General features: G+C 26.8%; 2 protein-coding genes across 4 annotated transcripts in view; both read right to left on the bottom strand.

Annotated features, from left to right (window-relative positions):
- Positions 1 to 9681, bottom strand: part of LOC113374567 (cytospin-A-like) — a 107685-nt gene extending 98004 nt beyond the window's left edge. Inside the window, exon 1 of the mRNA XM_026614547.1 lies at positions 9434 to 9681. The gene's annotated coding sequence lies outside the window, so the exon portion shown is untranslated. The remainder of the gene's footprint in view (positions 1 to 9433) is intronic.
- A 7258-nt stretch (positions 9682 to 16939) lies between these two features.
- The window catches only part of LOC113378707 (oxysterol-binding protein 1), a 176334-nt gene continuing 166404 nt past the window's right edge, over positions 16940 to 26869 (bottom strand). The window contains exons 6-13 of one of the 3 annotated variants that reach the window (XM_026619267.1): positions 20982 to 21250; positions 19319 to 19499; positions 18966 to 19240; positions 18735 to 18902; positions 18302 to 18487; positions 18046 to 18153; positions 17477 to 17655; positions 16940 to 17349 (exon numbers count right to left, since the gene is read on the bottom strand). In XM_026619267.1, coding sequence (XP_026475052.1) covers positions 17139 to 17349; positions 17477 to 17655; positions 18046 to 18153; positions 18302 to 18487; positions 18735 to 18902; positions 18966 to 19240; positions 19319 to 19499; positions 20982 to 21250 — 1577 coding nt within the window. In that variant the 3' untranslated portion in view covers positions 16940 to 17138. The remainder of the gene's footprint in view (positions 17350 to 17476; positions 17656 to 18045; positions 18154 to 18301; positions 18488 to 18734; positions 18903 to 18965; positions 19241 to 19318; positions 19500 to 20981; positions 21251 to 26869) is intronic. The other 2 variants (XM_026619268.1, XM_026619269.1) reach the window with 2 other exon arrangements.

Here is a 26869-nt window from a genome sequence, read left to right on the forward strand (position 1 = left end):
AAAAACATATTTTTATTATGTATGACTCAACTGTATTTTTTACTTAAAACAGAAAAGATATTGGTAACTTTACCATATATTCTTTACTAAATTACATATATTAGATTTCCTTTATTATATTTTCTTGGTGTCTATTAACCTTAAGAACAGTTGTGAGTTATAAGGTGAAATAAAAAAAAATCTCTTCAGAAGGGTGTTATTAATATTACTGATATTAATAATAATTTAATAAGACATTCTTCTATATTATTTTTTAGGAATATGTATAAAAAGTTGGGCACAAATACGTATTTGTACATTTCTTATTCCCATCGAAAGTTGGAATTGCTTATCAGGAGATTTGTATATATCTTTATTATATATATATATATATATATATATATATCTTTATTATATATATATATATATATATATATATATATATGTGTATATCGATATCAAGAAAAACGCACCCTTATTTAACGATATTACATGTCCTCGCTTGCATAAACTTGCGATTTTATTTTCGAGAGGGTTCAAAACAATTCGGAGGGGTTCCTCGGTGCCATGTGGCATACATTCCTATGCACTTTCTTCAAAGACACACATTTCCAGTTTCATTTAAAGACAAATTTCTTTACAACGAATAAAAAAAATAATCACCTTTTATTTCGTGAATAAAAAATAAACACCTTTTGTCTCATGCATTTTAATTTAGTTCTAAATTAATGTTTTAAAATGTATATTGTTTTAATATAAAGTTTTTAGTTTTTTTTCCTAGATTCTGAACAGAATTTGTTTAAAATTGTGTAATTAGTAATATATTAGCTGTAATATATAAAATTATTTTAGCTAAATAATGGGACATGTATGGTTCTGTAAATAAATTAAATATAAATTGCCTGTTAATGTTGATCATATAATATATATATATATATATATATATATATATATATATATATACATTTGTTATATATATAATATATATATATATATATATATAACAAATGTATTCTGAGTGGATAGATATTAATTTAGAAATATAAACAAACAACACTCTTTTTTGCACTAATTCATTAAATAATACAGTAGAAGGAACGACTTGTAACGGATAACACATAATGCTAATTTTGATAGATAGATAGAAAGAGAGAGAAAGAGAGCTAGAAAGAGAGAGAAAGAGAGGTAGAAAGAGAGAAAGAGAGCTAGAAAGAGCGAGAGGGAGAAAGAGAGTACAGTTTAATATCCTATTAAAAAATGCCTGTTACTTGTTACCCCTGTTACAAATAGCCCCTAGCTTCCCTATATATATTAAAAAGTAACCTGATAAATTTTTGTTTTTTCTTTAATATCCATAATTGTATTAGTTTCCTGGTTCGTATTTAATTTGATAGAATTTGATTAAAGTTATATTTATATAGCTGAATATTTATTTTAGCTGAATTATCGGGGCACCAATGGTTCTTAAACCGTACTATAGAATTAAAGTAGACTGGATATCGGAATCGAAGAAATGAGAATGAAATGTCATAATATATTTTTGTAAACAAATATTTTATAATGCATTTTTATAAAGATGGAAATTATTAATTATAAATTAAAACATTTCCACAGTACGATTAGATTATAGTTATTTTATTTCAAATAAATGGCTCTTAATGCAAATAATATATTATTTAAAGTTCTTTCAACAATGAAACATATTATCGCACACATCTGCTATCGAAACAAGTATAAATAAATAAATATATATTATTTATTTTTTTAATTGAATCATTGTCTGCATAAATGAATAAATAAATTTATAATATTTCTTACCAGAACATAAGAAAATCCAAAATCTGCGTTTTCAACGAATATTTTGTGAATCGATAACTGAGCATTGAAAACTCCATGATTATCTACAAATCCTTAAATTTTTAGAATCACTGGAGTTTAAACAAAATAACTTGATTTTAACTTAAACACTGTTTAAATATTGTCTATTTCACTAAAATTGTAAGTATTTTATAAAATTTTAATCAAATCACACTTTTTAGATATTTTGTTACTTTTTAGATATTATTAATTGTGTAACAGATTTTAAACATATAATTATATTCTGTCATTTTTTTAAAATTGATAATTTAATAAAATTTGGTGATATAACTACTGATTTGCAATCTATATTATTTGAAGATGATAATAATTGCAAAATTATTATCAATAACATTTGTGCATAAAATTTATTTTGATGTAAAAAATATTCGTTACAAATTTTAAATTTGGCGGTTATTGAAAATTAGAGTGATAAAATATTTAAGTAAAGATGAGAAAAATATTAAGAATAATACATTAATATTTGCCGGTTAATAATAATTATTATTATTATTGAGATTATTAAATGTTAAAAACATAATAAATATTGATCACAGCATATATTTTTTTACTTTTTTTATAAGTAAATAAATTAGAATTAAAATTGTAAAAAAATACTTTACGTAAATACAAATTCAAATTTTAATTTGGCGGCTATAGCAAATAATGATAATAAAATATTTGGGTAGAGATGATAAAAATATTAAGATTAAGGTAATAATATTTGACATTTGGTATTTAAATTGGCATTAATTATTAATAAATGTTAAAAATATAATAAATAAAATTGTCACATTATTTAGTTTGATTTAATAAATGAATTGTCATTTAAGTTGTAGAAAAATATTTTAATAAATTATAACCAAAGAATTATAAAGGTTTTAACAATTTCTTGCAAATTTTATTTTTTACAAAATTACAAAATTTGTGCATAGTTTTAGTTTCTCGGTTTTAGTATAAATTTTAATTTTGGCGGTTTTAGCAGATCATGATAATAAAATATTTGAGTAGAGATGAAAAAACAATATATAGCCTTGAGATAATATTAGCCAAATAATAATAATTATTATCAATAACAAATGTTAAAAGCCTAACAAATAAAATGGTCACAATATAACAAATTATTTAATTTTAGTAAATTTTAAATTTGGCGGTTAAAGTAAATCTAAAAAAGCATCTAAGCATCTAAAAGTATCTGTTAATAAAATATTTGCTAAAAAAATTATTAAACTTAAGATATTAATATTTGCCAATAAATAATAAGAAATATTATTATTAATATCGATAAATGGTGAAAATATAATAAATATATTGATCACTAAAATTCATATACTATTCTTTTTAGTTTAATTAATGAAATAAATTGGCATTTAAATAGTAAAATAATATTTTAGTAATTTATAACCAAAAAATTAATTATTAAAATTAATAAATTAAAATTAAAAAAAAATTATTAAGATTATGATAATAATATTTACCAATTATTAATATTATTTATTATTTATTATTGATAATATTGATACAAGTTAAAAATATAATAAAAGAAATCATTACAGTATAATAATTTATAATTTGATTAAATAAATGACTTAACATTTTAAATGCAGTAAATATGAGCAAAAAATTTTAATCGTTTCAACTATTTTTTTCAAATTATGTGAAGTTTTTTTTTTAAAAAATATATAGTCCAAAAAATGATAGATTGTTCATACGTTGTTATCAATATAACAATAATAAATATTAATATCCGTATCTCATATTTTTGAAGTTTCTACAAACCAAAATACACATGTGCAAAACAAGGAAGTGAAATTATTTTTAAGTTATCATTTCATAAACACACTGATTATGAAAAAAACAACCGAAAATTAAATTAACATTCAAAAATTTATCACATCACTATCATAAACCCTTTTTAATAATAATACTATAATCAAAACATTATGAAACTGAAAAACACCAACTTAATTAATTTATGTTTATCTAATGCACTCTTACCACTAAAACTTCATCGCGATTTTAAACAGACAATTATTACAATAATATTATTGGATATTTTCAATGAACTTGACGGGATGTTTAAATATTTTAATCGTTTTTTCGGTTTGTTTTCGTGTTATTTCAATTTGCCGGCAAAAATACAAATGATAAGACAAGAAATGCATTTCTCACTGACGTTTAGTCAACAATGGCGACGACCGAAATAGCATGAAGGTAGAAGACGAAGGAGACGAGGGATATCGAAGAACTTCATGATTTTAGAGCTTTCAGGATCAAAATTTTTAAACAAACATTTTTTAGCGAAAAAAAACTTTCTTAACTAAATAATATCAAGTGTGGCTCAAAATTTGACGACTTTGATGCATATAGTGAGATTTATGGACCGATTCTGCCGTATAACAGACCAATGTTATGGGAAGGCTATAGTAAGTAGATTCCATCAAACATCATACAGTAAGTAGATTCGTTCAAAATATTGTCAAAAGCCATGTGTTTGCTATGCAGTCAGGCGTTTTTCTCGGGTTGTCAGATAACAAACTTAACCTAGAAACCGTACAAAAAACAATCTTAGATAACAGGGTCTTTCTGATCCAGCTTCATAACATACGAGTGAGGTTGCAGTAAATATGTTAAACGCCTGAATGCACAGCAAATACATGACATTTTGACAGTGTTCAGTATGATTCAGTAGCATAATGTATGCAAGTTGGAGCGTGTCATGGCCTTGTCATAACATTGGTCAGTTGTGCGGCAGATTTGGCCCATTAATTTATGCAAGTTATATAAAAAAAGTTAGATGCTGATAACTTAATTTCCTTACAATTTCGAATTTATTGAATTCAAATTTAATAAAGTATATAACAATCAATAACAATAATCTATAATTACTTTCAATTTTAAATTCAAATTAATTTATGGTAATTGTTTACTATTTATGATTTAGTATTCTGTTCACATATTTCACTAGTTTTATCAGCTTCTTAAATTAGAAGTATGTAATATGTTTTCGTCAGAAAAGTCGATTTGCTACTAGTATGTTTTCTCGATGTTCCAAGTCATTCTAAATCGTATGACACCGAAATTGAAAAAAGTAAGTGTGCATGTGAGCAAATCTTTCACCGACATTCCATCCAAAAAGGCTGCACTGATTTCAAAAATGTTGATCAATCTTATTAAGAACTCGCGTTGATTAGTTTTTCGCAAAGATCGGCCTATCCTTTTCTTTATAATTATCAGATAAATGCAAAATTTTCCAAAACCGTTCGAAAGATATTGGTTGAGAATCAGTTTTTAGCAAAAATTGGCCAGGCCGTTTTTTAACATTGAGTTTTTTAACATCAAATTTAGCATTGAGTTTATGGTCCAAACAAAAATTCTAAAATATTATAGTCCTATGAAAAGTGGTTGAATAATATAAGTTCAAGAAAGTTTGAAATAATGGACCGCGTTTTTAGGACATAAAATTGTGTTTTTGTGCACTATAATCAATACAATTTTACTTATTATATGTTTTGTTTGAATGATATCAATTGAAAATTGCATTTATTTTTGCACTGCATTTTTACTGAAAACAAAAACTTTATTTTCGAAATAAACTTTTCAAATTATATCTAAATTGCTAAAAAGCCAATTTTCGGATAAAATTGAAATGTTACGGTGATGCTATGTTGTATTTGCTATGCGATCAGGCGTTTTACACATAAAACCTAACTTCACGTATGTGTTATCAAGAAGTTGCACTAATTATAATATTGTTATTTGGCAATAGTGAGTTTTGGAGATTAGGTTTTTAAATCCCATTTTTTATAAGTTGATTATTTACACGTATCAGGAAGTTCATGCAACTTTTATTAAGGCAATATGCCACTTACACCTGGTTTAATTATTACATTTAATTTCAGAACGAAAACGATTTTATTAAAAAAATGCTTTCTAATTTAACATAATAATTTCATAGTAATAAAAATAGTAAACTAGTTATGCTAAACAGATATGGTAATAAATGTTATTAACATAAATTAGGAAAATTCTGGAATTTTAATTTAGTATAAAAATTTCTACTTAATTTTTTAAAATAAGAGAATTCCAAGTAAAAGAAAAAGGTGAAAATGTAGTTTTATGATTTTATATTTGGATTAAGTAAAAAAAAACAATAAAATTTAAACTGTCTTAATGAGCAATCAAAAATATTATAGGCTTTCGATAACTGCCTTAATTATAAAAATACATCAAAGTTTGTGATAATTTCAAACAAAATTATGACAATTTCGAAAGTTGCTAAATCTGATTTGATTATTTTTTAATTCTTACAGAGTTGTCTAGAAATATTAACACTTGTTTTTCATCAGTTTTATAATATATTATTAATAATATTATAAAACTGAATAAATAAAATATCAATATTATTAATAATATTGATAATAAAAACTTTGTGTTGAGTTAAAATATAAATACACCTGTATTAGCGAACTCCTAATATTAGGTTAAAAATTATTTATTATATGAAAAATATTGTTCCATATATGCATAATTTATATTACTTAACTTCTAGTAGCTCAATAAAAGTTATTACTGTTTATTTACTGTATTTCTGGTCACGCACCAAATACAAGTTTCATTAAGAAAAACATAATGAACGGATTCAAGTAATTAAGAAAATACGTTATTTCATGGCTACTTCACAAAATCACTTGAAATACTTGAAAACTTAATTATACTCATTTTACAATTTTAACGAATGTTAATTACTTCCAACGTACGCTGCGCTAATAAATTAATCCTGAAGAACAACTATGTATAGAAAAACATACAGAGTAATATTGCAAACATGTATATCATTATTAACTGACCGATGAAAAAGTGTACGTCTTCACAAAAAAATCCGATTTACTAATTTTATGTTCACTCGACGTTGCAAGACATTTTGAATCGTTTGATACCAAAATTGAAAAATGGATAGGTGTTGGTATGTGAGCCAAAATTTGACCTTTCCTCAAAGTTTTCACAAAAACGGTTGCACCAGTTTGAAAAAATTAAGCCTTTTGAAAAACTCGGTGAGAATTTAAAAAAATAATTAATTAGTAATTAAATAATTAATTAATAAGTAATTCAAAAAAATTAAGCCTTTTGAAAAACTCGATAAAAACTGGCATTGATTACTTTTGTGCAATTACCGATTCGGTCGTTTTTTTTATAACTATCAGGTAGGTAAAATTTTATGTTGCAAAAAATCTTGAACCGATTTTAAAAATTTTAAACCGTTAGAAATTTGATAAACGTGCTAATTAGTTTTTGTTATAATCCGTTTTCTTGTAATTAATTAAGTTGATAAATTATTTTTTTGACGATTTTGATAGTTCTTTGTTTGTAGGGATTCATGAATTCATAAAACACCTTAAAATATTATACACCGATGAAAAGTGGTTTAATTATAAAAATTCATTAAATAATGGGCCATGTCAAAATTTCAAAATTCTATAATGACAATTTGAAAAGCTGAAAAATCTCAATTCTTATTGATGTAGTACAGTTTCGCAACTTTCCTTAAGGCAAAATGCCACTTATACCTAGTTATTTGAACCATAACAAGTATAGATCTTTTCATTGTTTTTCACATCGTTCTTTACCCTCGTGGTTTCAAATCTGTGGGGCGCGTGGTTGTTACAGGTGGGCCCTACAGCTGTTTCCAAAATACTAATATTGAAAATAGACCAAAATGATATGTAAAGAAATAAATAAATATTTTTTTCAAGCATTTTTTTGCATAATATTTTATATTAAAATGTAATCTGATGAATAAATTATAATTTCAGTTGAGTATTTATGAAATTTAGTTGATGCATTTGTTAAAAAAAACGGGTAGGAAGGCAGTAGGAAAATGTTGGTAACCACTGCTTTAGACCGAAAATGATTAGAATATAAATTAAGTCAAAAATTAATCAAAAGCGGTAAATTTATTCTGCTACAAATAATTTATATGTGTTACCATATGAAAGACATGTGGGCCACATGATGTGGCGTATTATGCAAGAATTAATATTGAGAATGATTGTCTTAACGGGGTTCTACTGCAATATAATAGCATGATCTGGAGTAAAAAATCGTATAAGCAAATGGGTAATTTTATTGGACCTAAAAAGCGTATTATGCGAGATAGAAACAATATTATTCGAAGTGCAGAAACCGATGTAAAGCGGCGTTAAATGCGAGAAATCGTATTAAAGGGGGGTCTACTTTAATATAAAAACATGATTCTGAGCAAGAAATCGAATAAACAAATTGTAATACTAATGAGCTAGATAGCGTATTATGTGAGATGAGGACAATATGATACAAAGTGTAGAGACTGGGGTGAAGTGTCGTTTCATGTAAGAAATCGTATTAACCATGATCGTCTTAACGAGGTTGTAATGTAATATAATAACATGATTCAGGATAAAAAATTGAATAAAGAAATATTTTTTGATAAATTGAATAAGGGACTATTATTTGGTGACCGTCTCTGCCGTAAAATAGACCAATGTTATCGCAAGGCAATATTATGTAGCAATTTTCATATAAAGTGGTACTAAAAACTATCAAAATCCTATGTGATTGCTGTGCAGTCAGGCGTTTTAGATGGAAAATCTAACCTAGAAAACGCACAAATGTAAAAAAAAACGATGTTAACGTAACTGCATCTTTGTGATATGCTTTGATAACATATGAGTGAAGTTGCATTTTTTGTGATCGCACAGTAAATACATGGTATTAAGACAGTATTTAGTAGCATTTTGTATGAAAACTGGAACGTAACATAGCCTTGCCATAATATCGGTCTATTTTACGGCAAATAAATCGGCCCATAAATTCAAATATGAAATATATAATAGTTTCTTAAAACATTTAACCTTAAAACTTTAGCTCATTTTAGTTTTTAAGCTACAATAAAAGAACTATTAACTAAACATGAAATATATCATCTTGATATACATAACTAATATAATAAAATTATTTGATAGAAAAAAATTAATCAGCAGAGTCTACAATCAACTTATAGAAACAAAATATTATGAATTTATTTAAGTAATAATAACCTCTAAAATTTATCTGGTTTATAAAAATTGATATATAAAACTTAATACATGCAAAATTTCATCTGAATTTGGATCAGTAGATTTTTTTTATAAATAATATAATGGCATGATCCTGATCGAATAAAATTAATTAGAAAATTGTAATTCTACATTAATTTTAAGGATATTATACTTATGTAATATAACATTATAGATACTTAAGTAATATAACCTTAAAAATTTTAGCCGGTTTACTTTTTGAGCCACAATAAAAAATTAAAAATATGAAACATATCTTGATTTGTGTCAGTAGATTCTGATATAAATAAAATAATCAAATGATCTGATAGAATAAAATTAATCATCACAGTCTACATTAAACTTAAAGAAGCAAAATATTATGAAGTTACTTAAGTAAGAGCTGTAGCCTTTAAATTTTTAACGGTTTTATTTTGCATCACAATATAAAACCAAAATAACAAGTATAAGTAAAATTTGTTGAATACTAAACTAAAAAATATAGAAATTAATTAATCACTAACCTGTAAATAAATCAATTATCAACTGCTTTTGCAGAACTCAAACCACAAAAATATTTAGAACAATTTTGAAAGCGTAACACAACTAAACCGATTGCACAACAATCATTATCAAATACAAAACACAATATATTAAGACTAAACTCGTTGACAAACTATATTTTGCACAATATCACCACAAAATTCACTTTTATCAATAAAAATCAAACCACATCTACCATTACCGGCGCCATCAAAAGATTTACCAAAACTGACTACGGTCTTCGAGTCTTCGGCATCGCACAGGAATCGTAAACTAAACGCATCTCCTTCAGCCAGTGGCTTCATAATCGACATATATGGTGGGGAGGGGATACTAGGACGACTAAGAGAAATAGATTTATGAAACACCTGCATTTGATGTGTTATATAATATGAACTAGTGGTGCGTGGCATCGTGCTTTAAGGCAAATTGCTGGAATTTCCCGTAACAAAAATGAATTTTTAGATAAGATATAATATTTTTCGAATCGATCACCAATGGGTGACCTTTCGACCTTTTTTCCTTCATTTAATAAACCATCAAAATTACTGAATGTTGTATAAGAACGACAGATTGTGATTCGCAAATGTAAATAAAAAATATATATTTTTTAAAAGTAGATTTTTGAGAATCTTGAAATTTTTGAAAAATTTGTCTTTATTGAAAAACCTGACTTTTTTTAATTTTCATTTTTTTTGGAAATTTGGAATCTTTTTCAGAACAATCGCGCTGAGTAACTGTTTTAGAGAAAAAATTGTTTTTCTTATTAAAATGTTTATAACATATCTGAGAATTTGATGTGCATATGTCTTACGATTATTTTTTACCGCCAAATGGTATTTTTATTAAATTAATTTTTTTTTGAATTTCCGAAATAAAATTACGAAATTAAGTTTTTGAAAAAATGAACATTAGTTTTTTTTTATTTTCAATTTTTTGAAAAATTGAACTCATAGAAAGTAAGCAAAATTTGTTCTTATTATTAAAATGTCTTTAAATATTTTTTGCCGCCAACTGGCATTTTGTTATTAATTTTATTTTTATCTCTAAAACCACTAAACCTGCTTTTCCAAAAATTTAACCAGTTCTTCATTTCGTCAATGAAAATAAAATGTTTTTTGAACCACTCAAATTGAACGCTCTATTTAACTGAATTACCAAATTAAAAAGTAGACTTTTTTGAAAAATTTGTTTTTATTTTATCTTTTTTCTTGAATTTGTTTTTTACCAATTGCGTTGCGTAGTTATTTTAGATGTCGAAGCGCGTAAGCGCCACGTCGCAGTCTTACGAATAAACTTAAACGGAACCCAAAGAAGTGTATACAAAGTTCGTACTTATGTTTAAATTCTCCATAAAATATCTGATAATTTGATGTGCATATGTCTAATAATCATTTTCGAGCGCCAAATCGCATTTTTTAATTTTTTTTATTGAGGGTCCATACTGGCTTCCCAAAAATTTATTCAGTTTTTTAAAAAAAATATTTTTAATCTGAAAAATTAAATTAATTTATTTGAAATATTTTATTCTAATTCATGTTTTGAAAATATGTTTTATTATTTAAATGTGCACGTCAACGCTAATCAGTAGGTACAAAAAAACGAAATATATCTTGCGTTGATTTTAAGCATTCGGCTCATTATACTAAAATTAGAAAAAAAAAATTATAATTGAACCATTTATCGTATACCTATAATATTTTACTAGGTTAATTTAGATCTACTACATTTAGTTTGTTTATCTATGGATTAGGCCAGGGCTTCTTAAACTATGGGACGCAATCCCAAATGGGATCGCATGGAAAAATTCTGGAGTCGCGAGAAATTTTAATGTCATCTATTTATATCATTTTATAACATAACGTCTTGATTTTTTTATGTTCTCAATGAATTCTTACACTATATATTTTCATATGTGTATGTATATGTATATTGTTTCCAAATAAGTGAATCATTTAAAAATATTATTTTTTATATGTGTGGGGTCGCCAAGAAACCCGTTTCCATAAATGAGTCGCCAAAAATTCGCAATCGTAAATGGGGTCGCAAAGAACCCTTTAATTTAAGAAGTTTAAGAAGCCCTAGATTAGATCTGGAAATTTATCGTCGTACAAAGTTTTATTTAAAAAAAAATCAACAATAAATTACGAAAAAATGTACCGGCCGATCATTTTTAATTAAAAATTAATCAGCACAACCCATTTCATTAATCATACATTCCAACTTATATTCTACTCTTTTGAAATGTTTTAAAATTTTCAAAATTGGCTGACAATTTTTTGCGAAATCGTTGACAAAAAAAATAAATAGTAATAAAAATGAGTCCTTATCGAGTTTCACCGAATGGTTTAAAATTTTTGAAATCGGTTCAGCAGTTTTTGAGAATACGTCGAAAGTCAAAAATAGGCTCAGATACACACACAAATACTTTTTCCAAATTTGGGTTCAAACTGTTCAGAATTACTTGAACGTCGAGAAAACTTATTATTAAATATAATAATATAAATCATTGAACAATTCTAAAATTTTCAAAATCGGTTGAGATTTTTTTGCGAAAATGTTGCACTTTTCTGCTAATTACAAAGCAACGGCTTAACCGATCTTTGCACGATACTAATCAACGCAAGTCCTTATCGCGTTCCATCAAATGACAAATAAATGTCTAAAATAGGTTGAGCCGTTTTTTTAAGGAATATGTCAGACAAAGTTTAAAAATAGGCTCATATAAACATACTTCTTCCAAATTTGTCTCAAACGATTCAGAATGACTTGAAATAATGACTTTTAATATATCAATAATATAGTATTGACATATTGAAAGTCATTAACCAAAAACATACAAAAAATAGTATTTTTGATTTGGGTATTTCGGATGTTCGGCGATTTTTGACTATAAAACAAAGGAGTATTGAAATAAAACTTTCTGGTCGTTATTTCTTGAATTTTTTATTATTTGAAACGTCAAAAAATTTTATTATTTTATTTTATTATTAAATCAGATTATTTGTCTTAAAGAAAAATCTCCTTCAGAAAGTTAATAATGCCGAAAAATATGATGCTCTAATAGTGCGTGCTCTAATGTATATATTTTTACCTTCAGTTAAATAAGTTATACATATAAATTTTATTTCCTTTACACGATATTTATAGGAATATAATATTTATTCTGCGATCAAAATGCGCGTACAATAATACAATATATTATTATATTAGCACGAGATCATTGACCAAGCAGGAAAAAATCGGACGTAATGATTTATGTCTGTTCATTGCATAATTTCTATCCGGAGGCGGAAAAGTCGAGGGTCGTTCAATAGATTGCAGAGTGCGAGTGCTGCAAGAAACGAAGCTATCTATATTTTATTACTATTTTATAGATTTTAATGCCGGCTCACTGATAAAATTAAATACCTATTACTTATCGTGATTTTACGATGCATCATGCATTCCACACGCGCCCATCTGTTGAATAAAATTTTTAATTGAAATCATACGATCGTAATAGAGAATTCGCTATTAGCGCATAATTTAACAGCAATACACAGTGTGGCTTGTGTTTGTGGAAATAATCCTTGTTTTCATAATCAGAAATTTTTAAATTTATTCAGATGTGCAGGGGGATATCCAAGATTTTTGAGTACCGAATATTCATAAAACAAATTAGCATTTTACGATGATTTTAAGGTATAACCCCTCTGTCAATTTTTCATTAATTCAGATACTCACCAATTACACAAAAATCTATATTTTTAAGGGGGCATGTATTAATCACGTGATCGATTTTTCGAGGATTTTTAGACCCCTCCTCCCCCTTGGTAATATTCAAAATTACCCTTCCTCCTCCCACAAAACAACACGTGTAATCTTAGTTGCGAAAAAAATGTAAGATTTTTGATTTTTTTTTTTTGAAAATGTTTTGAACTTAAAAAAAAAATCAGGTAAAAATACATGATATCTTACCATACCTTTCCCTCCCGCGCGTGATAATTCGTGATTTTTTGTCGACACCCCCCCTACTGCCCCTCCTCCTAAACACCTCACGTGATAATGCACGCCACCTAAAGAGAGGAGTGGGGTGGCCAAGTAAGATATCACAATTTAAAAAATATCCAAAAATTTTCAAAAACATTTTTTAAAAAATTACGATTTTTTCTATGTACTAAAAAATACACCTGATGTTTGGTAAGGGAGGGGGGGTTAATTTAAAATATCATTAAGCTTAACCAAGGAGGAGGGAGGGGACCAAAAATCCTTAAAAAGCGATGACGTGATTAATGGACGCCCCTTAAAAACCTCCATGTATTTTTCTAGCTATAAGCGTGTAAAATAAGTTTTTTTCTGTTGGACCCAAATTTTCTACAAAAGGGCCATAAATTCTATATATCTTACAAAAATGGTTGTGGTGCCATCATTTCTTAATAATTTTCTATTTTGCTACTAAATAATAGGCTAAATAACTTATAGGCCTCCCTTTCCTTCCGCAAAAAAGACCAAAAACACGTTTTCCTAGATAATTACAGTGATGTTACTCCTTAAATAGTAAGAGCACTGATAGTATAATTATTATATTATTGGTGCTCCTCATGAAGCAGATCAACAATATGAGAACACCACATATTATTGGATCCCTTCCTCTTCTTTGTTTATAACAATAATAATAATATATTACTACTACTCACTTTTCTTCACACTTTTGTACATTTTCCTTATCAAACTTCTGCTTCCATGCTTTCCAGTCCTGTACTTCGGCTTTCAATTTCCTGCAAGTCGTCAATCATATGCATTCTGCTACCTTCTAGTCTTTTCAGTCCTTCTATTTTACCTTCGCCAATGTCGAGCAGCAAGCCCTCTTTGAAATTGTCCAACCAAAGTGTAAAGTAACATACAAAATTTATTGATATATAATGATAATAAACTATAGTTTGCCCAAAGACAAATCCATGGTATGAGATCATCACATATCATTGATTTCCATTCCCTCACCTATTTAATATTATTATCATTAGTATCATTACTATTTACGTTTCTTTACACTTTTACAGATTTTACTTACCAAACTTCTGCTTCCGTCCTGACCTTCGGCTTTCAGTTCCCTGTATTTTCTCTCTTGTGTAAGACTTCATTAATCTGCATTCTTCCTCTTTCTAATCCTTTCAATTCTTCTATTTTACCTTCGACGACGTCGTGCAGCAGGCACTCTTCTTGCAATATTGGTCTGACTTAGTTTTCTTTTCATTTCATGTTCTGAGAACAGTCTTTCTTCTTTCGCTCTTCTCAGCACTTGTTCATTTGTTACTTTAATCTGTCCATTTTATCTTCTCTATTAGTTTTCAGCACCACATTTCAAAAAATTCAAATAGTTTTTGCCCCCCTGACAAAATTTAGGTTTAGAGCCCATGATCTAATCCAGTGAAAACTTTATTAGTTACTTCTTCAAGTCGAGACTCAGTTTGAGCGTCCTCTGATCTCTCTCTGCAGTATCCACCTCTCGTCAGAATATTTTCTCAGTAATGATAAAAATCAATAACATACCAATCATATAAGAACACTTAATTAAAATATATTCTTTTTAGTAAATCTTGAGAGCTAATAGCATTAAAAATATATTTACAAGACTGGCAGTATCTCAAACAATAAATATAATTCAATACATAAGATTTTTTTTTTTTTTGATATTATATACAACTTTATTTTAATTTATACATAACAATTTCAATTGACTATTACAAAAAAATGATTATCATATCTAGATTTATATATTTATATGATCATACATTCAATTTATTTGCTTGGACGTTAATCTAAATATATCTTTTTTATGCATCGAGTTTATTTAAATATATTACAGGTACGTATTTGTACGTCTTAAAGATGTTAAAAAAATAAATCGTTTAACAGATTTGAAGAACTATGTTGCACATATCTATGACAAGAATCATTTTAAAATCTCATAAAACCAAAAACATTATGTACTAATCAATTCTTTTTTATATAAAATATATAGATGACTTATTATAGTTCAACTGTATAACACTTCATCAAACAAAATATAAACAAGTATCAAAATCATTTTTGACTTCTGTATTGCCAAAATACAGAAAATTCATCATTCCGCTTTTAGTGGAATAGACTTTGTATGTGTTGAATGTTAAAATATTATATTCAAACTTACAATATGCTGAATAAACCTTGTTTATAACGAAGAAGGAAAAATTTCACAAAAATCAAACAAAACAAACTATAACTATTTCAACATTCACACATTCACCTTTACTACTATGTACATATCATAATAGATTAAGAATTTATATGCATATTTCATTTGAAATACATACAGAAACAATATACAAATATACACGGTTTTTCATCACATAGTTTTCTTTTTACAATTTTGATTAATAAATGTTTTGAATTCCATTACAACTGTAATATTTATTTTAATAACTACTTACTGATTGAAGCATTGTTCTTTGTAAGAAAAAATGGTGTTCACTACATTATTATGAAAAATATTAAAGTTATCATTTTAAAATATTGAATCATATTTTAAAATAAACCTAGTATAATGTTATGTACATTTCTCGGAAGTTATGCAAGACAACGTAATGCTGCTATATTGAGAGACGTGCTAATATGAACAAATGCATAACAAGTAAAATGTAAAATATTGAATTTGTCATCAGGTGCAATTCTAAATTTAAAGACAGAAACAGCATTAAATCACATACAACTCCAATTTCATGACATTTTCGTTAGCAGTGACTATAAATAATCTTAGATTCATATAGCAGCATCATAATTCATATTTAATAATTGTTTTATATGACTTATAATAAATTATTATTATTATCATAAGATGCAAAAAAAAGTAGAGAAATTCCACAACAACTTATTCATTTTGTAAATACATACATAAGATATAAAGTTTATTTTTACAAAATACTTCACAAATAATAAAATATGCATTCCAAAATGTTTCTGGAATAGTAAAAGGTCAGGATGCACTTAAAAAAATTCTGCGGTTTACACAAAAGAAACATATTAGTTTATGCTCATATTTGTTTCAAGAAAAATCCTGGTTTAAAATAATCAAAAATATAGATAAATTTTGAATTTTATGACAGAAAATCCAAATCTTCAGACTACTCACATGTTTTAAGAAAAAAATCCCCATCTTAAAATAAATAAAAATATAGATCAATTTTGAATTTTATGAACGTAAACATATATATTACACAAAAAAAAAAACTAGTATAAAATTAATTTGATGTTAAAATTTCAATATACTGTGGACATAAATCTTTAAACTTTACAGCAGCTATAGCTCATTTTTAAACTTATTTGAATTAATTTAATTAAAAATCTTTATTACAATTTTGTTTTATAATACATAACTTTTTTTCATATATACAATATTGTGAAGAAATTAGAAAATAAAAATATATAACACCATATTTCAAACAATTAATAAATATGAATATAAAATTTAAACTTCGATCACTCAACATATCATTAACTGCATTAATAATCTCTGTTAAAATTAAATTTCATAGACACATAACCAGCAAGAACTTACCATCATCTGTGTTTATCACAAAGAAAGAGATAAGTTTTATATAATATAGTAATATTGTATCACCATTTTTGTTTTAAATACCCAACATTATTTTGTTATATGAGGCAAGTTCAAAAAATGTCTGGGCAGTTTGACCAGTCCTGCTTGGCTTTGGCCTCCCAGTATTTACCGCTATATACGTGAACAACATTTTCTGTACCGGGTTCTTGCTCCCTTGTAAACCATAAAGGTTCATAAGGTGGATAAGGCCGACCTTCTTTCGCAGCTAATTCTGCTTCAGCTTCTCGCTCCCTCCTTCGCGCTCTTTGCTTTTCTTCAAGTCTTAAAAAAAATACAATATATATAAGAAAACTAAATTTTTATTCTCAAATATTATCCATACCTTTGGATACTAAAAGTGAAATGTGAGCTTGATTTTTATTTATTATCAATGATTTGTTAAAATTACCTGACTTTTTCTTTATTAGCTTCAGTCCAAAGTCCCTCTTCCATAAGCCTCTGATCAGGACGTAACCTTGTGTCAGTTGGAGCAACACCTTCTTCTGGTTCATTTAGTTGAGCGGCAAGAACAGTAAAGTTATAATACTTTTCTGCATCCTCTGGAAGAGGTCTCCTTTGCCATGCAACCTATTAAAAAAAATACATGTGACATTATAACTAATTATAATATTCACAAAACCAATGCACTTAAACAATGAAAATATATTTACAAACCTAGTGATAATAGCTTATTGAACTTTTAGTATTTATATTTTAGAAACTACAATTACATTGAAAGTTGAAACCAACTATCTCTTGTTTGTTGCACTTTAACAAAGTTATTTGATGACGAAACACAAAATTTGCCATTGAGATATATAGTACTGCTAAATAATGTTAAAAATAAAATTCTAAAGTAGTGCCCTTAACACAAAAACCAAAATTTATACAAATTTAAAGAATATGTAATATAATAAATAATGTTAAGTTTATTTAGAAACATCCATTTAAAAATATCTCAAATATTATATCAAATACCTTATAAGTTCCAGTTTTATATACAGGATTTTCAGCCGAACCAGAAGTTGATATCACTTTTGCAATTTCAATTTTGCAGTCCCATGTTCCATTGACAACCCAGCTAACCTGAAATTGATAGAATAATTCATAAAATTTATATAACAATCACTATTGTTTGTATTTATAGTACTTAAATAAAATGTTGGTATATAATTCCAAAATAGAAAAACATTTCTATGATGGAAGTTTATTTGACTAAACAAACTATACTCACTTGTCCAGAATTGTCAACAACAACACCTTTAACTTTTCGTTGTGTGTCTCTTGTGAAATATGAATATGGAATATATTTTAAATGGCATGTAACACCACTGGCATTATTCTGACCAACTATTTCCATATCACCATGCTGATCTACCCACAACTTGCCTACTATTATATTGTGTACCGTTGTTGTTACCTGCAAATAAAATAAACATAATTTAATATTAAGATATTATAGAACATGATATACTTCTTGAATTCATGATGATGATTATTATCATTTTTTTTTATTACATAGCAATTTTTACACCTGACCTTAAATAGATAAGTAACTGTAGGATTTAAAAAAAAAAATGACTTCAAATATACAAAATCTTCTGACCATTGCCAAAGATTTTGAAAATTAACATATTATGATTATTTAGTGATTATTATTAACTGACCTTCCTCCATGAATATCTATTTCCATTATCAAATTCAACATGTGCAGTTCCTAATGGAATAACTTGCAAATATTTGCCTCTAAACTTTGACGTCATTGTAAATTCTTGCCAGCATTTCCAGCCTTTTCCTTCACAAAATTGTGCTACCATTGGAGGGTGGTGTGACACCTAAAACCAAGTAATAAGAGCATAAAATAAACATGTTGCCTCATTAAAAATAATATGTTTTACCTGTTCAGAAATAGCTCTCCATCCCAAATCCATAGTCCTATCACATTCATAAGTCTCGCCAAGTAATGGATTAAATGGCTTTGCTGTTCTATCACTAGTCGTAGCATATGAAGAAACCGTAAATGCAGCTACATAAGCTAACTGTTCACTCATGTCCGAACATCGGGCAGCCTGATCTAATATATCAGCATATTCATAATCTTCTGTGAGACGCTGAAGCATGGATAGAGGCTCAGAGAAATTTACAGGCATAGGTATTTTGGACAGTTCTTTTCCTAAAGAATTAATAAACAATTTTAACAATATATCCATGATGTATAAGAATTATCTATTACTGATAATATTTTACTTACCAATACAATTTTTCATGATAGACCATAGATTTAAAGGATAGTTAGGTTTATCTGGTACTCTTGTCCTCCTTTGTCGAGCACCACCAATTAAAGCATTTGACACTGGTACCACAGAGTTATTCATTTTTTGTTCAGTTCCAGAAGCCAACTGATCGGAAGTCTCACTAGCTACTACTAAGACCTAAAAGAAAGTTTATTTAGTATCACATCTGGCTAGAATAATTTATCTAATTACATTTGGATACTGGCAACAGTCTAATTCTTTTAATTTTATACAAAAAATAAAAAAATCTTACATTTTTTATTTGTAATGGTTTGCTTATTTCTTTTATATTAAATTAAATAAAAAATCAATTATTGTGAAATTAGCTGATAGTATAGTATAGTAAAACAATACTTAAAATAATTTGTTGAATAAAAATTGAAATATAAATATTGATAATAGAGTTAAGCAATGTAATGAAAATACATAAATAATCAAAATGACTTCTTTATTATACAAGGACTCAAGGACTCAGGTTGCTCAAATCGTACACCAGATAATCTGATGTCTGATAATTAAAATTATATCATCAGGTGCCGTTAAATAGAACTATTTATTTGAGCAAGCAAACAGTTGGAAGACTGGCCGACTTTATGAAATAGAAACTATCAAAAAGTAATCGTTTCGTAAAGTTCCTATTATTATTTTTGACTTCGTTGTTCATTTATGGCATTTTTTCTTATTTACTAAAGTTTATTTATATTACTTATTTGGCAATTGTTAATCATAAACCAACTAAATAAATATTCAGTAAATGCAAATTATTTTGTTTTGTTCATATAGCACTAAATATTACAGAATTATTTCTTAGGATTAACACGACTTAAACAATAAAAAAATCAAATAGAGATATAAAAAATAATTTTTTGCAGTGGAAAATTAGCAATATGAAATTAAAGTTGACATTAATTAATATTTAATTAATGTATAAAAAAAATTAACTCTTATGAAATTATAAAAATAGATTTTTAATGAAATCGAATTACTTTTCTTTGGTGATATCTTTACCAAGATTTTTTTTTAATTCCTATATAATTACTATCTGCCTGGAAAGACATTCAGTAATTTTGGTGACTAATGTGTATAGATAATATTCTAAAATGCTACCCAGTGGTAGAAAAAATTATAAATCCAAATTACATGTTGACTATACTAAATCTAATGTGTTTACCAAGATTAGATTTAATTTAGTTAATCTTAAACATTTGTATGAAAATACCTACAACATAACGATATGTATTAATATCAATTTGAAAGATATACATAACTAATAACATATAATCTTTGAGGGTAAAATGAAAGGAATGAAAGGAATGGGAAGAAGAAGAATGCAGACAATTGACGACTTATGCGAAAAGAGAAAATACAAGAAACTGAAAGCCGGAGGGCAGGATTATCAGGAAGAATGAAAGCAGAAGTTCGGAAAGAAAAAATAGTGGTAATGCGAATGATAGACAAAGGGTAAGGGAATCATTTATTTGTGGAGGCTCTCACACCATGGACCTGCCTTCGGGCAGACTACAATTTATATATTATATTATAATCTTTGAACAATGTATAAAATTTGATTTAAAATAAAAACCTTTATGCACTAAACAAAAAAAAAAATGAGTTTTTTACCTGTTTACTTTCGCTCTTATCCTCCTGGTCGGAACCACTGGACCCTTCCGAATTCCTCCTCTGCTGCAGCGGTATCTTGAGTATGAAGGAAGAGTCCTCCTTGTTGGAAGTCACGACACCAGTACCGGAATTTGGAGGCGCGTTTCCACCAGACAGATTCGTGTTAGAGCTAATGATCGCACCAGTCGGCGTGTAGCCTTCTTGAGCATCGTAGAATTCGTGCTCATCTTCATCGTCCTCGTCCGTATTGGACGTATTCGCATTTCCGTCTGGGAAAGGAAAATTACCTGGTCAATGAATAATTAAATACATACATATTCGGTAAGTAAACTTTGTAATAAATCTTTATTGCGCAAAGGTTCAAAGAACCCACAAAGCAAAATCCAAGCAAAATATTCTGTTCGTAAACATGTTTGTGTTTCAAATAGAAGCCAATTCAGTACCAGTAAATATAATTAAATACAAAACAGTAAACATAAATAATATTTCACACATATCTGAGCACGTTCATATGCTTTAACATCCCAAGATTAGTCATATCCTTTATAAACTGGATATTTTATTAATCTAATTAAACATTTAAAAAAAATGTCCTATACATTGGGTGTCGAATTAACAAGTATTGAAATGATTATCCATACGGTGATAAAAATTGGAAAATATATGCAGTATAAACATTTGTATAATAATAAAATATAAATGATATAAATATAAAATAATAAAAATAATTAAAGCTCAAATGGAAAATACCAAAAAGTTTTTGTTGTGAACATGAATTGGAATATTGTGAACATGAAATACAGTATTTTAATTTTTCAATATAACATTAAATGTTAATATTTGCATTTATATATTCTGCTCTCTAAATGTATTACTTATAAATTAATTAAGTATTATATTTATATTATTAACATATAAAATATACCAATGGTCCATAAATGTATTAAAAATCCAGCTAGGCATATGAAAAATACTGTAACAAATGAATAATTTAATTATTAATTATTTTAATAACTTAAAAAATCATCAACATACATACATACAAATAAAAATGTAAAACATCTCCAATTAAAAAAATAATTTATTGAAAAAATTTAAAAAATAAATTTATTGAAAGTAAAACAAATACAATTTGACATAAATGACAGTTGAAACTCAAATCACATTAATGACATTGTAAAGTCAATTTATTATTATTATTTTTTTGATTTTTTTTATTTGTAAACGTTTGAAATTGGTGAAAATATATGGAAAAGAATTATTTATGATAAATATAAATTGGTCTGTATTTTAGTACATAATTTTACAAGAAATAAAATTTTCAGTTGCCTCAAATTTTGAATATAAGAACTAAAGGTAAAATTATTTATATAGGTTAACAATATTAAGATTTTGCACTTGAATCTAACTAAAAATATTCATCAATATATAAAAATGTATAGTTACTCTGTTACGTTGTAAATACTCCATAATACTAATTATTTCCAACGGTTTCAAGAATTATTCGTTTATTATTTATAAAACAACAACGATCTATAATTGTAGGTTAAACTGCTAAATAAATAAAATGCCTATGCAGCTAATATTTCCTAGACACGACAAGGAAACATATGTCAACACAATTAAAAAAGTATTGACAAACTTCTGAATTATAAACACCGTTTATTAAAATAAATTTATGAGATATATTCGCGTTTGATGATTCATCCGAAAGAATTGTCATTTAACCATCTCCATATTGATACAACCTGTACTTTTGCAACAAAAATTTTGAGGTTATGGCATTTTGTGCAAAATATTTTACGAATATATACAGTACTTACTTGTACATTATTTACAATTAAAACAAATATAAAACTCGATAAAATAATTATTACAACAAACTATTCATTTTCACACATTTATTAAACTCGATATAAAACCATTCGCGCACTTTTATAGCATTAGGGTGTATATAGTTAAAATGGAAGATTTGTTAATAAAAGTAATCCGATGTAAAAATGCTACGAGATAAAATAAATTAATTTTAAAAGATGTTCTTGAACTGTTAATCGCTACTAAATAATTTGTAATAAATAAAAATCTAGAATTTTAACTAAAAGTGACAGCACGATCATTCTGACGTAACGTAAATGTCAGAATTAAACGTGTGGCACGCGTGCCAACGTTTTGCACCGCACTTCATTTGATAACAGAAGAGTAAGCAAATATAAACAGAGCTGCCCAACCTTGAATACCTCAGCAGAAAAAAATAACGTCAAATGCCAATTCAAATAATAAATACGTATAAAATTCAATCATTACGTATAGTATTAAATACGTATGCTTAGCTTTATTTATTAAAATAGAAGATTATCAGATATGTGATATGCGGTATTTATTAAACACTTATCTACATGAGATGTGTTTAGTTTAATGTTTTTAGTTTATCTACTTTATTGTTTTTCTAGTATTATTTTTATTATTTACAAATTTTATTTATTAATTTTATTATTATCATTATTTGCTTTTATTTTATATTAAATCATCATACAGATATCATTTTAATGAAAATTCTATCCTTCATTTGATACTCTAATTTAGTTATATTTATGTTATTATTCACTTATGTTACTAGATGTTATATTATTTAGCAGATGTAACAGATATTGTAATTAAAAAACAGATGTGTTTAGTTGAGGTGACCATATTTTTTAAATTCAAAACCGGGACTGCGACTTTCAGATTCGAGGAGGAGAGGGGGGGGGGGTTAAACTTTATAATAACAAATGCTATTTAAGGATACAATAAAAACTTTTTTTTTCATATAAATAATTTCTTTTTTAAATCAGAATTCCGGAATTTTAGTAAGAACTTTAATATTCGATTATATGTAACACTTTTTTATCTATGATATTATGTATATTATATTTTATATTTTTCAATCTATGTGTTTTTTTCGCTTTGGGGGCGTCCATTAATCACGTGATCAACATTTTAAGGATTTTTGGGCACCCCCCTCCTCCTTTGTCATACGTGGTGTTATTCAAAATTACACCTACCAAACCTCACGTGTATTTTTATTTACAAAAAAAATGGTAAAATTTTAAAAATATTTTTGATTATGTTTTTGAATTCAGGTAAAAAATAAATACATACGATATCTTATACTATACCCCCCCTCCTCCCCCTAAAAATCTCACGTAATTAATGGATGCCCCCTTTTATACTTTATATAAAATTCTATTTAATTTTCTTCGTAATTAATTTGTATAAATTAACACTTATTATCATTTCTGATAATATATCTATTGATTTTCGGAAAAACGGGGCAATCCGGAACAAAAGATCTAAATCCGGTACAAATATTGCTTTTAGAAACATCCGGAACACAAGGTGAAATCAGGGACTGTCCCGGCCAAACCGTATGGACCTATGGTCACCTTAGTTTAGTTTATACACAATTTCAAAATTATATCTTCCAAAAATGAAATGAAAGAGTTCTGAGCATCAATTATTCAAATTACAAAATTTATACCAATTATATAGTGCTTAAAAACAATTATAGTTATTTCAATAATAGGGTTCTATTACATTTGCCAAGATTAAAAAAGCTTTTTTAAGAAAAAAATGTTTAGACATTTTTTTTATTTATTTAAAACAATTCGACATCGCAAAGGTTATTGATAAAATATTTTAATTAAAAGTTAATTCTATTATTAATTCTTGACCTTTAAAATATATGTACATGCTGTTAAATAGAAATAAATATTGTTATAAATAAAAAAATTATAAATGTTAGTTACAATTAAAAATCTTACGATTCAAAATAAGATGTTAATCGCCGTTAAAATACAGCTAATTTTCTCACAAATAAAAAAATGAAATAAATAAATAAATATAACATTTAAGTAGACATAAGTATTTACTAAAAGTATTAAGTTTATTTGCGACAATCGTTGCTAAGTTTTTCGTTGTAAACAATTGTAAAAATTTCAACAATGTCACCGAAAAAGGAAGAGGTTATGTCTTAACAAGATGATTCTAAGAAAGAGATATTCCACATTTAATACTTTTGTTTGTATAATTAAAATTTAAATTAAAATAAAAAATTATAAATAAATAAACTGGTATCAAAGTACATTTTATTCATTCAGAGATGAACGTATGACTGACCTGACCATGATACATGACGCATTTGTCTATATATTTCAACGATGATCAATTTAAATTACTATCAATTGTCGAAAATGAGTTATAGACTTTGTTGCAACACATTCACGACAAATTTTAAAAAACGAATTATAATATTACTAGAATTATATAATGGTACATCCCCCCGCATTTGATTTTACAAAAAATTTAGGCGTGCCACGAAATTGTAAAAATATAAAAACGTGAGAAACGTGATTCAAAATAATGAGATAAGATAGATATTAATTTGTGCAAAAGTCAAATTCGAAAATTCTTAGTCCCAAAAACAATGCAAGATTTTAATTTCTACCCAGAAGAGTAAACCTGAGGTTCTCCTTGTGAGACAAGAAACTATCTTTTATATAATTAGTTAGCTAAAAAATAATATTTTCAGCAAATTAGACACACAACACACACAAAAAATGAACAAAAAAATTAGAAACACTTTTCAAGATACTGAAACTTTTTAAAAAAAAATTAACTGTACCTCTCACAACAAGTAACTTGCATTACGATCAAAACAAATTATAAAAAATGTCTCAAAACATTCTTTACAGAGAAATCTAGAACCTATCAAGATTTTTTCTTATGAACTTATACTCGATGAGTGGGGATTGTATCAAAAAATTCTTTGTACCATTTAACTAAACATCGCAAATAAAAATAAACAATTATGGAATTTATTAATTGTTCTTCGAAACCTCTGATAAGAAGCATTTCGCTTAATAAAAAAATCGGATGATAAGCTAAATACATTTTTAAAAACGTCATGATAAATAAACTAAGCTCGTTGAGCGAGGTTACCAGAAAAATTATTTTTGGAATACTAAAAATAAATCTTTAAATAAACATTTAAGCATTTTATTATTTTTCTTGAAGTGGAAACTCTTAACAAGATTTTTTTTATAATAAGTAATTCGCACAACAAGCAAAAATATTTTGAATTTCTCGAAGGAGAAGTTTGTTTTTGCAAAAAAAAATCCGATTTCCAAATTTTATGTTTTCTCAACGTTTCAAGTCATTCTGAATCGAATGAGACCAAATTTGAAAAAATTATGTGTGTTTGAATTATGTGAGCCGATTTTTGACCTTTCATAAACGTTTTCTCAAAAACGGCTGGAACAATTTCAAAAATTTGAAAGCCATTCGATGTATCTCGATAGGAACTATCGTTGATCAGCTTTGCGCGATGTTCGGTCGAGCCGTTTCTTTCTAATCAGCAAAATAAGTGTAAATGCTTCGTCCACGTTTTAGACCTCAATTTTGAATCAATTTTAAAAATTCAAAAACTGTGCGAAGGATATTGATTAGTTTTTGGTAAGATCAGCCAGACCGTTTTTTTCGCAATTAAATTTTTTTGTGTTTTTTTTGACGATTTTGATGAAACTTTGTATAAGTATAGAGTTTAAATAACACTAAATATTACCTACGATAATAATAAAATAATATAACCTACGATAAGCGGTTGAATTATAAAAAACATCAAAGCTTATAATTTTTCCGCCAGGTAGAGCGATTTTAATCAAAAGCATACGCAAGTTTCGTAGGTAGCTACTGATTACAGTTGACGACCACACTTGAATAAATAACATTTTTAAAACGCGGAATAGATGAAAACAAAAGTGTTAAACAAATGAATTTAATTTATACAATTACAGATATTACAAGAATATCTGAAAGACGTCTATTGGAAATCGCAATGAAAAAAATAGTAA

The sequence above is a fragment of the Ctenocephalides felis genome, unplaced genomic scaffold, assembly GCF_003426905.1.
Source record: "Ctenocephalides felis isolate EL2017-DRISC unplaced genomic scaffold, ASM342690v1 CF-g0.4_SCAFFOLD_01886, whole genome shotgun sequence".
In the NCBI taxonomy this organism is placed as follows: Eukaryota; Metazoa; Arthropoda; class Insecta; order Siphonaptera; family Pulicidae; genus Ctenocephalides; species Ctenocephalides felis.